Source organism: Chrysemys picta, chromosome 1 (genome assembly GCF_011386835.1).
Source record: "Chrysemys picta bellii isolate R12L10 chromosome 1, ASM1138683v2, whole genome shotgun sequence".
NCBI classification, from domain to species: domain Eukaryota; kingdom Metazoa; phylum Chordata; order Testudines; family Emydidae; genus Chrysemys; species Chrysemys picta.
This window is the reverse complement of record NC_088791.1, coordinates 309,806,936-309,822,372: the sequence shown is the minus strand read 5'-3', so window position 1 is coordinate 309,822,372 and position 15,437 is coordinate 309,806,936. Positions and strand designations below refer to the sequence as shown.

General features: G+C 39.5%; 1 protein-coding gene across 8 annotated transcripts in view; it reads right to left on the bottom strand.

Annotated features, from left to right (window-relative positions):
* LNX2 (ligand of numb-protein X 2) overlaps positions 1-15,437 on the bottom strand; it is an 88,110-nt gene that overhangs the window by 32,750 nt on the left and 39,923 nt on the right. For 6 of the 8 annotated variants that reach the window (XR_010597827.1, XR_010597826.1, XM_024105318.3 and 3 more), the window contains one exon: positions 3,945-4,458. Coding sequence is in view for 6 of the 8 variants with exons in the window: in XM_024105318.3 (XP_023961086.2) it covers positions 3,945-4,345 (401 nt within the window). In the remaining 2 variants the exon portion in view is untranslated. The remainder of the gene's footprint in view (positions 1-3,944; positions 4,459-15,437) is intronic. The other 2 variants (XM_065581387.1, XM_065581386.1) reach the window with 1 other exon arrangement.

The window sequence follows — 15,437 nt, the reverse complement described above, 5'->3', positions numbered from 1 at the left end:
CGTGAGGGCACAGGGATCTATCTTCACACAACAAGTTACATGATCAGAACTTTGAATGTAAAATGCATTTGACTGGCATTATTTTTCATATTATATTATCTGTAAAATCAGGCCATCTTACTTATGAATAATAGAAGAGGTGGTATTAGCGTTTATAAAAATCTCCAAAATGATCTAAAATAGATTTTCCTTAGATCAGGGTGCCATGTGTGTAAGAGGTAACGTAACATGACCTACCAGGACTAGGAGCGGCAGGTCAGCAGCAAACCCATGCATTGGCAGTATCTATTTGCTTTGGGAGTGCGGGGGTGGGAGGACCCAAAAAACCTTCGGGAGGAGGGTTTACATTGTGGAGATCTCTCTTCCCTTCACCCTTTCTTGTGCAAGCTCGGAAGCTGGAGGAGGGGTAAGAGCAGCGATAAGGACCCCTTCTCTCAGTAGCCAGGAGGGTCAAGAGTGGGAAAAGACACAGAAAGCTCCTTCACCCTTCCAGCAATTGGAGAAGTTTTCGACGGCTAGAAAAACTTCAAATGCATCAGACACTTAGTAGCTAGAGGCAGATATGAAAGATGAGCCCCCAAAACAAGGACCAGGGACAGCATCCTGGTAGGAATCCCAGCACTTTTCTCCTTCCCAGCAACCGAGTGTGTCAATGAGCTAGGCTTTCACCAGGGCATCTTGTTGATGGGAACACAGCTTGTAACCTAGGTGAGAATAGGTGTTAAGCAAGGAACTTTCAAACTCCAAATCCTTTGGATTTTCCTTACTTTTGAATAGTAGGTTTTGCATTTATTGCAATGATTTTTTCTGTAAATCTTGCTGTGGTCATGTATGAATCTGCACATTAAATATGCTGGTTTCCAGCCACTGAGCAACTCAAAAGGTTCTTCTCTGGAAAAAGAGGCTTTTATAAAAGGTTTAAATTTAACTTTCCACAAAAAATTCCTTTTAAAGGAAGCTCTAAATGTTCAGTAATGGGCAATATAGAGGAGTGTTGTGGTACCTTCTGAAGTGGCTACACTTTTTAATACTGGATGGCAGGTTATGGCTCAGCTTAAATAAAAATAATAATAAAAAAACCCCTAAGACAGGGCCTAAATCTGCACGTGAACCAAAACTGCATTGTGCTGGACCAAAGCTGTACCTTTCTAGAATGGAATTTGATTAGATCTGAAGACTCAGTAAGTTGAATTTAAATCAAATATTGCAGAAGTTCAGTAAGGTTTTCTTGGACCTGTGTCAAGTAAATGATCTTTGATAAAGAAGGTACCAATACCATTGTTAGTTATTAAACATTAACAAGATTTCTAAATACCACATGCTCAGGAAATAAAGTACAAGAGATCCTTACAAGGGCTGACTCTAAGGGGCTGTGGTTCCCAAGCAAATTTGATGAACCTGAAAAACTGATAAATCAAGGGGATTCTAAGTAAGCAATGAGGTAACTTGGGGTGATTATTGACCATGATATCATCAAATTTGTGCCTCATGCTTCTAATATCCTTGATAGAGTGGTTTGCATTTACCACACACTCTGGAATTGACTGGTGGATATTATGAAATTTCTTGCAGCCTTTCTGCTTAAATAAAGCCAATTACTATTTCACTGGAAATTTTAATTCTGAGTTTGAATGTTTTTAACAGTGAGGCTAACCAAGTATATTTCATTTCTTAGAAAAGCAGGCATGTTCATCCGAGTACTCACTGAAGCTGGTTTGTAATATCTATGACAAAGATTACAACAGTACTGAATTGTACATTTATCTAACATTTAATAATCAGTAGTAGTATTTTATTGGATTCACCAATCCATATCAAATCAAATTCAAGCTACGCATTTATTGCACCTTTTATGCCAGTAAAGGTACTTTACATAAAGGTATTCCACTGTTTACAAATAAGCTATATTGAAAAACAACTTTATCAGGTAAAAAAAATGTGTGAAGGAAGGTTATCAGTAGCACACATCAACAGAAAGGCAATTCCTTATGCATGGTACACAGCAACTGAAATGCTGTTACAGACTGATTGATGGGAATAAATAATGATTCAGTTTAAATTAGACCTCATTATATGACTTGTGCATTAGACACACAATGATTTTATATAGTGCTGAAGTGTGTATGCATGGTGTTTTACACCAAAGTGACAAGTCCCTGCCATGAGGAGCTTACAATCTAAATTTGACTCAATTGAGAAAGAAATGACAAACAATTGAAGAGGGCTAGGAAGGTTGAGGACAACAATAGTGAAATATCATTTGAACTTAATGTTTGGGATGCATCTTGTTACTTTCTCTGTTTTTTTTTTTTAAATAATGGATTTAATATATTAGGGTTATACGGTTAGCCAAATCAGATTTTTTTTCACCATCATGTAGGTTAGATATGATCCTGCTCTGAATGAAGAAAAACAGTGAAAGTTGCTGTCAGAAAGCTGAATGCAAATTAAAAATAGTTATTTCACTGGGGGAGGGGGTTGGATCTTTTTCCAGAGAAAGGCAAAGATAGAACTTTATGGAAACCTCCACTTTCAATAGTATATGTAATACATTGTTTAAAATGTAAAACACGATGCATGTGTAAAAGAGGCTTGAATGAAATAACATCTATGGGTGGAAAAAAAATCCTGGCATCAGATGTATTCCATATTTCTCTTTTATCAATCACCTCCCTCTCTTCATTTAATGCTTGACCATATTCCTCTCCTATTTTAATTTTAAGACCCCCCGAACCCTTTAAAATGTGACACTTATTAGGGGCTACATATTCACAAAGCTTTCCAACACACTAACTCATTATCACTTTCATACTTCAGTTCCTCACACCAAATGTGATGGGATGCCCACATTTTTGTCCATGACTCAAATTTGACTCTGCTTGGCCCCATTTCAGTTCATGAAATAAGAGTAATAATAAAACCCTCTAAATATTTTCTAAACAATATTTCAGGATATTTTCAGTAAACAAAAACACTGAAATGCTACCCAATGAAACAAAGAACGTTAATATTCTTATTACAGAAAATAACAGTTTACATTTAAGAGTGAAATACACCTAGACAACACAACAGTACTACTAGATAGTACTTTCCTTAATTGTTCATATAGCAGACATTGGGGGGGGTCAAGTTACATAACTTCATCCTCTCTAATTTGGTGGCTTGTATTTTTTTCCCCTTTGTCTTGCTCTCCTTTCAATATTTCAAGATACTGGAGAGTAAGAGGGGAAAGAAATATAAAATTACCAGGTCTATTTTAATTTGTGTAGAAGAAGGCCCTACACCTTCGAGTAATATCTTACAAAGAAATCTCAGAGACCATCACTTCACCAGGGTAGCAAGTACAGTATATATTCAGGCAGTCTGGTGAAGTTTTAAGGTTTTCATCTCCATCCTTTATGGGTCACCAAACCCTCAGAAATAATCCCTTTCAGTTGCTCTATAGCAACCATTTTTACTCCTCACCCTATAACCACATTATAGCACAGTGCACTGCAGCTCAGATCCTTTCAGGTCTAGAGACAGACCACAGAGCAAAAACAAGGAAGATACTCCAGAATTTATGCCTCCCAGGTTATATAGAACAATTCACCCTGTCTGCTCATCCTGCAAAGTGCTAAGTGTCTTATTCCCATTCACTGGGAGTTGACAATGCTCCAAAACTCACAGGATGAAACATGCAGAAAAAAATCAAACCTTTTATAAGTGCATCTGCTACCCCTCAAAAAAACAAATCAACAAAAAACACAAAAAAAAAAACAAAAAAAACCCACAGTTAAATAATGAGCGACTGACCTGTTCCAGGAATAGATTTGTCAATAAACATCTTCTATACTGAATATTTGACAAAATTTGACTGTATAAAATCCACACAATTTAGACTGCTACTAAAACTATCCTAACAATACAAAAAGCTGTACTAGACAATCCCCTCCATTGCTCACCTGTTTTTGAGATGTGCTTCCAGCTCACATCGTTGCATTACCTCCTGACATACTGAAGAAAAGGGACACAAAACAAACAATTTGTCTAACAGTTTATGTACGAGAATACTGGATTTTTTGCAGAGTTTAAAATGAAGCTTTTTTCGATCCAATGGACAGAAATCCTTCTCCTGCAAAAAGTTCCTTAGGCACTTGTAGCAGAACGTGTGTCCACAAGGGGTGTCTAATGGCTGCAACAAAGGCTGAAGGCAAATATGGCAGACCAAGTCATCATCCACTTCATTCTGATAGTTGTACAAATGATTCTCCCTTGTCCAATGTTGCTGGCCACATTCAAAACATAGAGGGTTCAAGGAGGAAGTCTGCTCTACTGAAACCATCTCATCATTTGTAGTACCCATTGTACAACATATGGTGTAGGTTTTGTTTCTTCATCAGTTAGACTAGTTTTGTAGTCTTGATTTTTTACAGTAAGGTGACTTATTCTTATGCTCTTTAATGAAAGGTCATTTTTCTGCAACATACAAGAAAATTAAAGTTATTCACGCTGTGTTACAAATGAGCAATATGAAAACGCTGATTAGAACAGTTTAAATTGCTCCAGTTTATCAAAATATATATTGAAAATGCCCTAATTAGCTTAACGGATATACATTTTATTTTTCTTTCCAGAAATCCATCATTAAAGGGTTAAAATGAAACAAATCCATAACATTAATTTTGTATTACAATATAAACATTTTATTGCTGTAATGTAATACAATTCCAATTATTGTATAGCTTCTGCCTCCAAGAGGATTGTGGGTTAACAGCAAGGACATGTTATACTATTTTAGATTAAAACAAAACAAATAGTTTTACCGACTAAGAAAAATATATTCCATTGTGAGCTGAGGTTATGAGGCCAATTAATCAAATGTGTACTCTAATACACGAAGAAATGTGTTTCTTCAGCAACCTCAATAGCTGCTCAGTCTGTGGCATCCCATTAACAAAACATTGTCCACATGCCACATTGTGCCTATACGTTTTTAATTAGTGGATTACTGCACACTGAGGTTAACTCATTCTACCCAATATTATACATTTGATTTAAAATGTAATGAAAGGCCAGGAAAAAGGTATGGTGTAAACGGATTATAAATTGTGCATAACTATTGACACCACACAATCAGTATGTTTGCTTTTACATCTAATGAAGTTAAACATACAGCACACTCACACAGAAAGAATTTACACCTAGCTAGGATACTTAAATGTCAGTCAAAGCCAATATTTAGTCCTTGCTTATAATAAGATTTATTTTCCAAACCTTAAGCATGTTAACTTTATTAATAATTAACGAGATGTACATGGTTAGGAAACAACACAGCCAAGTCACCCTATCACAAAAGTTTCAGTTCTACAATAGACCTAAAGTTCATACAATACTGATTGGGCTCCTCACCAATTCTTATTCCAATTTTCTCTCCCTTTACAAAAAAATGACTAACTACTTCTGCTTCCAATTAGCTTTGTGACTACAAATGTTTTTGTTTAGATAACAAATCTAATGTATTTTAGGCTTTTTTATTCCTCTACACAGCTGTTAGTCCTTCGAAATTTTCCTGCATTGCAAAAACTTTTTTTTTCTTTTTGCTAGACTGCACATTCTAACACAGCCAAACAGAAGACTTTGGGCACATTTTGCAAGGATTACGATATTCTTTGATGCAAAAAGGATTAAATAGTAATTTGTAATTCAGGATTCTATACTGCTGTGGAAACTGATGCTCCTCATTGCCCTATCTTGTAGTAGATAATATGCACCTTCTGCAAAGGATTTCATGAGGGAATAGGATAACAGTTCTTTGTTACCAGTGACAGTGAATGCAGAACTAGATGACGTGGAAACCAGCCTTAAATATATTATGTAAGAAATCTGACAAAAATTTGACAAGAAATCTTGGTCTAGGGCCCTTCTCTATACAGAATGTAATTCCCTTAACTTTATGTTCACACTGGTCAATAAAATAATATAGAAGATGTGAGACTTTCCTAAGGACTGCTCTCTACACACAAAATCAGTCAAATCATAAATGTTCTAGAAAACGTAGGGTCACTTTCCAAAGAAAATTTAATTATATTATCTGACTGCTTAGTGTTCCAGGAACATCCAAACAGAATGCATCAGGTACCGCATGTTCTAACATTCCAGAGATTTCTATGGAACATTAACAGATAGCAGCAGCACAACAGCGGCAGTGGAGGATGAGTAGTGAAGCCATTTATAAGCAGATATTTTCTGACTCCAACTATTAATTACAATCAACACCATTCCTATTCTTTAAACACCCAAGCATATAATAAACAGGAAAAATCTCAGTCAACACAGCTCAGAAAATGTCACTGGACCAATCTAGTTACTTCAACAACGTTGGCTCCATAATCAATGTCTTGACACCAGACGTCATGATTTCTGTGTTTAAAAAAAAAAGACAGGTCAAGTATCTCACTGGAGCTTATTAAAAACGTAAGTGACTTGTACTGCACTCCTTTACAGAACTCAGTCCAGCATCACATGATGAATATACCAGTGAGATACTTGATAAGGCAAAAGATGACATCATCAGCCTTTGGGAGAGAGGATGATAAAAACTGGGCGACTGAGCAACAAAATGGCAGATGAAATTCAATGTTGATAAATGCAAAGTAATGCTGTTACCTCTCAGGAAAGATATCTTGGAGTCATTGTGGCTAGTTCTCTGAAAACATCCACTCAATGTGCAGCGGCAGTCACAAAAGCTAACAATGTTGGGAATCATTAGGAAAGGGATAGATAAGATGACAGAAAATATCATATTGCCTCTATATAAATCCATGGTGCGACCATATCTTGAATACTGCATGCAGATCTGGATGCCCCATCTCAAAAAAGATATATTGGAATTAAAAAAAAGGTACAGAAAAGGGCAACAAAAATGATTAGGGGTATGGAACAGCTTCCATATGAGGAGAGATTAATAAGACTGGGACTTCTCAGCTTGGAAAAAAGAGATGACTAAGGGGGGATATGATAGAGGTCTATAAAATCATGATTGGTGTGAAGAAAGTAAATAAGGAGGTCTTATTGACTCCTTCTCATAACACAAGAACTAGGGGTCACCAAATGAAATTAATAGACAGCAGGTTTAAAACAAACAAAAGGATGTATTTCTTCATGCAACACACAGTCAATCTATGAAACTCGTTGCCAGAGGATGTTGTGAAGGCCAAGACTATAACAGGGTTAAAAAAAGAACTAGATAAGTTCATGGAGGATAGGTTCATCAATGACTATTAGCCATGATGGGCAGGGATGGTGTCCCTAGCCTCTGTTTGCCAGAAGCTCGGAATGAGCGACAGGGGATGGATCACTTGATGATTACCTGTTCTATTCATTCCCCCTGAAGCACCTGGCATTGGCCACTGTTGAAAGACAGGATACTGAGCTAGATGGACCTTTGGTCTGACCCAGTATGGCTGTTCTTATATAAAAAGAATTCTTAATATATGAGGAGCCTTAAAAAAAAAACGCATCAGCACATAGAAGTGAATAAAAAAGTAAAGCAAGAAAGCTCTTAACTGTACAAGTGTATGTAGGGTTTCCACTGTGCTATCCAGAACCATCACAAAACCCTTTGTTTTACAAAAAGTGTAAGGTCAGGTCATAGATAAACATTATTTATTCAAGTTACACTTATGTAGACACACCTGAGCACCAGGGGGTGCTTCTGGTAATGATATTCCAGTGGGACTCTGAAGAATGACATACAGATCACAGTACTTTTAGGAATAATATAATGGTGTTCTTATGATGCTGAAGTCACCACGACTCATGGATAACTCCAGTACAATGGCATGAGATCTCACAGCTCTGGTGATAGCCATGGCACACACATGGATCTGATCTGCAGCACAGATGTTAAGTATGCCTTGCCACAATCTGATCACCTCTTCCACGCTGAGGTCTGGGTCTTGTTCCACCTTTCTAACAGGGTGATGGACCCGCTTTGAAGTTCCACCCCTGGGGACTCATGGATTCTGTTGGGTTCCAGAACTTTTGAGCAGAGAACAGTATCCAGACATTGGATCAGTGAGTTGACAGGCTTGTAATACGTTACAACTACTTGTTGTCTAAAACTGTTCTTGTGCATATCTTTTCCCTATGCATCCTCCTCTTGGGTCACCATGGGTTATTGATGGACAGCATGGCTGACAGATAGCACAAGAGTGAATGAGACTGGAGTACTGATGGCAAGATATTGGTATTGAATCCATTACAACCTCAGGGATTTGTGATCTGTGGTGGAGACTAAAAGATCTTTTTTCTCATTCACCCTATTTTCTCTGAAGTCCCCAATAGAGGGACTGTTCTGGTTACGGAGGCTACCTCACTAAGAGACACTGCCTTCAACTGGTTTCAGTTTCTGCTGCAGAGTTCTGCAGATAGGAGCAATTTAATAAATAACAATATATTATCTCTGATCTCATGGAGGCTGAGTCAGAGGAGGTAGCAAACCCTTCTTGCTTTCTTAAATATTATGTTCCTTTGCAAATGGAGGCTCCAAGAGAGAGCCATTTCCCAGTGTTGAAAGGATCCATTCCCTCTATGGCTAGTGAAAACCAATATTCAATATCCTATATTCAGCATGACTATGTACAACTGCTGAGATGTCTCCTAGAATTATAGTATCAGCTAAAGAAAATTGCAAACAAGTGAAAAAAAGATATGGGGGGGGGAGGGAGCAAAAGTTTTCCAACTTTGTCTTTCAACACATATAATTCACCAGAAAATAAGTCTCCTGGGATTTTTGTGAGACAGCAGAATAGCACAGGTGACACCCTTGTCCCTTTGGCAACAGCCTGTGACTGGATATCCAACTGTACAAAAAATATTTAGCAAGCTCTTTTTTGTCTAAAATTGGTCTTACTTATGGGTCTTTTGGTTCTGATTTACTGATATAACTACAGTTCTCAGTGAATCTTCTCAAATTCCTGCATTGGCTTAAAATGTTGTCTGTTTGGGTTAGGGGCGGGGGGCATAGATTCAAATGCCATGATTTTCACCTTTTTTCCTGGAGCAATACTATAAAACATGAAGTGAACAAGGCTCACAGCAATAGCTGCTCCCTCCCTCACATTAGTGTACTGTCCCCTTCATGCATGACAAAGAACAGACTATTACTTCACAGTTTAAAGAGGACTATGTATTTCTAAATGAATGCCTGGAAAAATGTAAACTAGCCAGGTTCAAAAATCTCACATTAAGAAATTATTGGAGGATTAGTTCTTAATTATTATTTATCATTTTTTAAACTGTACAATAGATTTTTCCCTGGTTCCAAAATACAAATATATTTTTAAAAATTAACTGTTTTACATTCTCAGTTCCTCTTAAAATGTTCTCATCCCAGAGTTTCCAGTTACATGCGCTGCTCTGCACCTTTTCTTTCAACAAAAGGAAAGACCAAATGTTGCTCCTTTGCTATACTCAGTGGCCTCCCTGCCTGGCATCAGCTTCTCTCCAAGACAGACGATCCAGCTTTCATTGCTCTATAACTAACTGATATAACAATTTACTTTGGAATGTACGTTTGCTCATTAAATATAATGTATATAAAACCAATCAAACAATATCCAACTGAAAGCTATGAAACCAAACTGATACTGAAAAAATAACCAGCTCTATTCCCCCTTGTTCCAGGGCTGTTCTATGCTGGCCTGTTCCTACAGCCTCAGGGCTTCTCTAAATTGGGCTGGCTGCCAAGAGCCCTAAGGTGCTACTCTACTTGCTGAGGCATAGAGATGCCCAAGCCACACCCTCTTTCCCCAGCAGATCTGGGTAGGGAAGGTGTAGGAGTTACTACGGAGGCTTTACTCAACCCAGCAGTGCCTAAATATAGGGCATCCTACTGCAGCCAGATAGAGGAAATCTGTTCCAGCAGGGTGATGCATAGCTGCTCTAACACAGCCCAAGAGATAGCTAGATGAAATAATAACTACATGTACAAATCACAACGCCGCATTCATCAACATGTTGGGTCACAGGATATGTTGACCAAGGACAATATATGTTATAAGAGTCAAATGTACTTTAAAGATTTCTGAATTCTCTTCTGTTCTGATTCTTGTACTGCACCCATCACCATGCTAGCTGAGTACGAGGTAGCTGTTAAGTAGTATTATACTTATTCTTCAAAATTACATAGGATTTTACATTTTCAAACCTTCATACAAATATAAACTAACCTTCATACCACCCAAAGGGCACAGGTAAGCACCACCCCTGTATTGTGTAGATGAGGAAACAGGGATAGGTTAAATCACCCCAAACTACAGCAGAGCCAAGATTAAAAATGATAAATTCCTGGTGTCATAGTTTCAGGGTAACCACACCTGTATCCCCCTACTCTGTGGGTCCACTCCAGGAGTGCCCAGTCAGGACTCCAGTCATCACCTGTCTCTGCGCAGGCACTCGTCCCACTTCCTTTTGACTGGGGGCTTTACAGGCTGCACAGATCCCTGCCTTACACTGTGATATCACCAGCAAGCCGGTCTGCCTGAACACCAGTGTAACCCACACACCTCCTGCATGCGGTGCTCTGTCCCATGTAGTGGCACTGAGACCAACTAGAGAGAGATTAATGAGTCTGCTCTACAGCCTTAGCTAACAGCCACATGGTTTTTATCTTATGCAGTAGAGGCTCATGCATTTAGCTCCAGAGATCCGAGGTTCGATCTCAGCTGCCGACGACTGGGGTCCGTTGGTGTTACACCAGTGCCTGTGCTTTGCTTTCTCTCCAAGGGCTGTGAACAGTGTACTGCCAGCAGTTACAAGTTGCCACACAGTTCTTTCCAGGAAAGGAATTTTATTCCTATGGTAAAAGCATTATAGAGAAAACATTTAAAAAAAAAATCAAAGTACACTAAAAGCTTACCAGAAGTCACCATTAGTCTTATAGGGCTACAGTAGACCAAAGGCTTCCCAATCCTTCTGAAAGGGTTGGGGACAGGGCCGGCGCAACCTATTAGGCGACCTAGGCAGTCGCCTAGGGTGCTGCGATTTGTGGGGCTGCAACCGTGGCGGTATTTCCGCCGCCTCTGTGGGGGGAGTGGCATTTCGGGGCGGGACCTTCCGCCGCCGCCGGCACTCCTAGTTGGGGCCCCCCTTGGACAGAAGGACCTGTCCATTTGCTGGATCAGAAAGAAGTCCCTGAGTCAGTTTAAACACAGCCTTTTTATATCAAAACCCCTTTCTCTTTGTTGGTATCTGGAAAACCCAGTTTTAACCAATATATGTGAGCCCCTGAGCGTGTGGTACCTCTCTGGAGATATTTACAATCCTGAATGATTCATCTTAATCATCCGCCATTGTTTTTGGTTTTTAGAGAAGCTGCAGTAATCCTCCCCCCAGAGTTGCATTCAATACCTGACCCGCAGTGACGCATAAACCATTTATAAACTAAACTCAATATGGTCCATACATATACTGCATGGGATTGCATTATCTGTCACACCTGGATCCCAGTTCAATGTTCAGTCCAATATCATGCTTAGCAGTAAATACAGTATCTAATTTGGTGACTCTGAAAGCTGTTTCAAGTAGGCAATAGTATGATTAGATAATTAGAGATGGCTGAAACGCTTCCATATTTTATCTCTTCATATTTTTCATTTCAAATATCTGGCGCTATAGAACAAGAGTTGTGCTCCATGTCAATTCCCACTGCCTACACTGCCTGTCAGCCTGACTCAGCAGGTACAGCTTCTGTTTTTATTATTAAAAATGTACAGTAAAAATACCCATGTAAATGAAGCAGAACTAGAAACAATACTCTGATGGCTTTATAACATCTGTATTAATGATTCAGATATCTGGGGCTTCACTATATTCATATGAAGGAAAACAGATTTTAATGTAATTTTAAAGTAATCCTGTAAGATTTTACTCTGAAAATACTAAAAGTTTATCCCAATTCTAACTTTGGGTATTTATTATTAATTATTATTATTTGTATGGAGCATAGGAACCCCAGTCATGGCCCAGGACCCCATTGTGCTAGATGCAGTACAATCACAGAAGAAAAATACAGTTCCTGTCCCAAAAGAGTAAGTATAAAAAAATATACAACAAATGGATCCAGATAAAGTGACTGGGCAGTACAAGGAAACAATGGGACAATATTGGTCAGCATGATAGGTTGCGGTCTCAGCACACCAGCAGCTTAACTATTATCAAGTTTTTTGTAGGCTATAAACTATTAAAATGCTATGATGCCACAGGAAGGAGTCTGGCAAGTCAAAAATCAATAACATTGCTGGAGAGGCAGAAGTGCTGACCAAAGCCCTGGCAGATTTCTGTTAAGGTAACAGTAACACTTTTAGTGGAGTCTTTTCATCCAACATGAAAATTTTCAGACTGACGTTCAGTCCTATCGTATGCAGGAAAATTAAAATATTAAGTTCGCAAGAATAAGCAGGCCTTTTGTATTCAAGCAAATAAAATTACATCCCAATGGTAAGTTTTGTATTTGGTCACAATTATACCAGAACCAAACAATGCTGGGCTCAAACTATTGATTTACATTGTCTTTTCCCCCTACGCTAAGTATCTACATTCCATAAAAACAATGCCCATAGAATAATTATACTATACAATTAAAACTGTGCTCATAGTAGACTGCATTTGGACAGTGCATCAACCTCACAAAATTTCAGGAACACCTTGCAGACAATGCTTTTGTTTTTATGCTTCAGGAATTCAGTCTTAGGGTTTTTAAATAAGTCACATCTCCAAGAAAAGTACTTTCAGCTACTTCAGCAGGAAGGCAGTTTTACTGGGTAACAAATGAAGCATCACCTAAATCTGGTGAATGCAGATTATGGAAGAGTCAACACTACTGAAACTTGCATTTTGTATTTGTGGTGTGCTATGTTTCCATAGTAACAAAGAGCTACAGGCTTTAATTACAGCAGCTCCTTTGAACAGGGGTCTCTTGCAAGGACACCTGCTGTATGTTTTCTTATAAAAAGCTAAGACTCTAGAATAATTGGATCAATGGAATATCATTGTAACTTTACATTCTGTGATCCCACTTGTCTAGACTGATAGGATCCAAGTAGTGATCCTGTCAATTAAAGGAAAGATGCAAAGGAAGGAAAAACAGGTACACTCTAAATCAGTGGTGGGCAAACTATGGCCGCGAGCTGCATCCAGCCCGTCAGACCTTTTAATCCAACCCTCGAGCTCCCGCCGGGGAGCAGGGTCAGGGGCTTGCACTCTGGCACTCCAGCCAGGGAGCGGGGTTGGGGGCTTGCCCCATTCCGCGCGTTCTGTGGCTCCACGCGGCTCCTGGAAGCAGCGACACGTCCCCCCTCCAGCTCCTACACGTCTGCAGGCACCGGCTCTGCAGCAGCCATTGGCACAGCACCGCACCTCCATGTAAGAGCCCGAGGGAAGGGGGGGACATGCCACTGCCTCTGGGAGCTGCTTGAGGTAAGCGCCACCTGACCTCCTCCTGCGCCCCACCCCGTATCCCCTTCCATACCCTGAACCCTTAATTTCTGGCTCCACTCTGGAACATGTACCCCCAGCCCAGAGCCTGTACCCCCTCCCACAGCCTAATAACCTGCCTCACAGCCTGGAGCCCCCTCCCATACTCCGAACCCTTCTGCTCCATCCCCAGCCACCTCCTGCACCCCAAACCCTTCATCCCTGGCCCCACCCCAGAGCCTGCATCTCCAGCCGGAGCCCTTACTCATTCTCGCATCTCAACCGCCTTCCCCAGCCCGGAGCCCCCTCCCACAACCTGAACTCCTCATTTCTGGCCCCACCCCAGAGCCAACAACCCCAGCTGGAGCCCTCACCCCCTCCCAGACCCCAACCCCAATTTCATGAGCATTCATGGCCCGCCATACAATTTCCATACCCAGATGTGGCCCTCAGGCCAAAAAGTTTGCCCACCCCTGCTCTACATGAAAGTAGCTTCGACAGTGCCAGAAAGGAACCCTATTAAACCGGGCAGCAACTACAAGACTAAATATTTAGCCAGAAGTATTTGTTCAAAGTGTGCAAAAATCATCAAGTGGCCACCTTCCACAACCCATTTAGAGGGAACCCTCATTTTTGGCTCAGGGGATTGCAATAGACCTTCTCTAGTCACACAAATCTTAATGGAAACAGGAGAGATGAGGACTGGTACCTCATAGGCCTCTTCAATGAAACACCAAGTTCATTATAACAAATACAGAGGCTACATCAGATAAGTCTTCGACTCAAAGAAAAGGAGAGATCAAAGAAGAGAAATCTTTAATTCAGACACTATTTTTTTGTATATATATTAGACGTAAGAAATTTGGAAAATTTAGACCGAAAAAGAGTCCCTCAAAAAGTTGGAGAAAAAGAGAAACCAAGATGTACAGTAGAATAAACAACCGTGTGAAAGCAGGAAACACCAAATTATTTTTTTTAAAACACTTTATCTATTTGATGCAAAAACACCCAACCCCACCTAGTGACAATCACCAAAATTATGAGCGCTCTCTCCTCCCTTCAAGAACCTACTTCAACCACTCCTGACTGAGGCAGGGAGCAAGAGACTCAGACAAAATTGTGCTAACACATGCAGGACTTCTTAAAAATTTAAAACTAACCCACTGTGGAGCAGGGACACAATATAGGGATTGTGGTACAGGGGTAATATGAGAAGCAAATTTGACTCACACAAGAAACCTAATAGCTGCATTCTGGGCACACTGGAGAAAATATGTACAGAAACAAGAGGAAGGCCAACACACAGTACTTTATAAATAAAAACAGTCAGTGCATTTGTATTTAAAGCATGAACAAATTTTTATGCCATTTATAGAAAACAAATGCTTTATCCAGGCTCTGTTATTGAAAACTCAAAACAAAATATTGTAGTTGGATAGAGTAAAAGGTCAGTCTAAAATATCAAAGTTTTCTAGAAAAGCAGGCCCAAGGTACCTTACACTAGTGCTTTGGACCAAATTAATAGCAGAATGTAAATTCTTTACATTAAAAAAAAAATCACATCAAAACAAGGACACAAGAGTTCAAACTAAGACCATAAAACATTCAAGGTGGAATGGGTCTCCATTTTTTCCATACCTGTATTGTGACCCCAAGTTACAAAAAATTACGGGAGCTCATTCCCATTAACCAGGAAGAAAGGGAAATGGTTGTGAACCCTTGCTTATGACTCCCAGGTTCAAAACCCACATTATAGTGAAATAGTAGTCAGGATATCAAAAGCCAAGCTGGCTATTCTGTGGCCATAATAATCATATGCTATAATGCCAGAATAAATATGCAGAACTTTACAGACCTTGCCCATGGCTTGTATTATACTATGAAAATAAAACACAAACTTGCCATAAACACAGATTATATACCACAGGAACCTACGGATGCGTCACCATTATACTTCAGACAGATAAAACTAGTAGGTG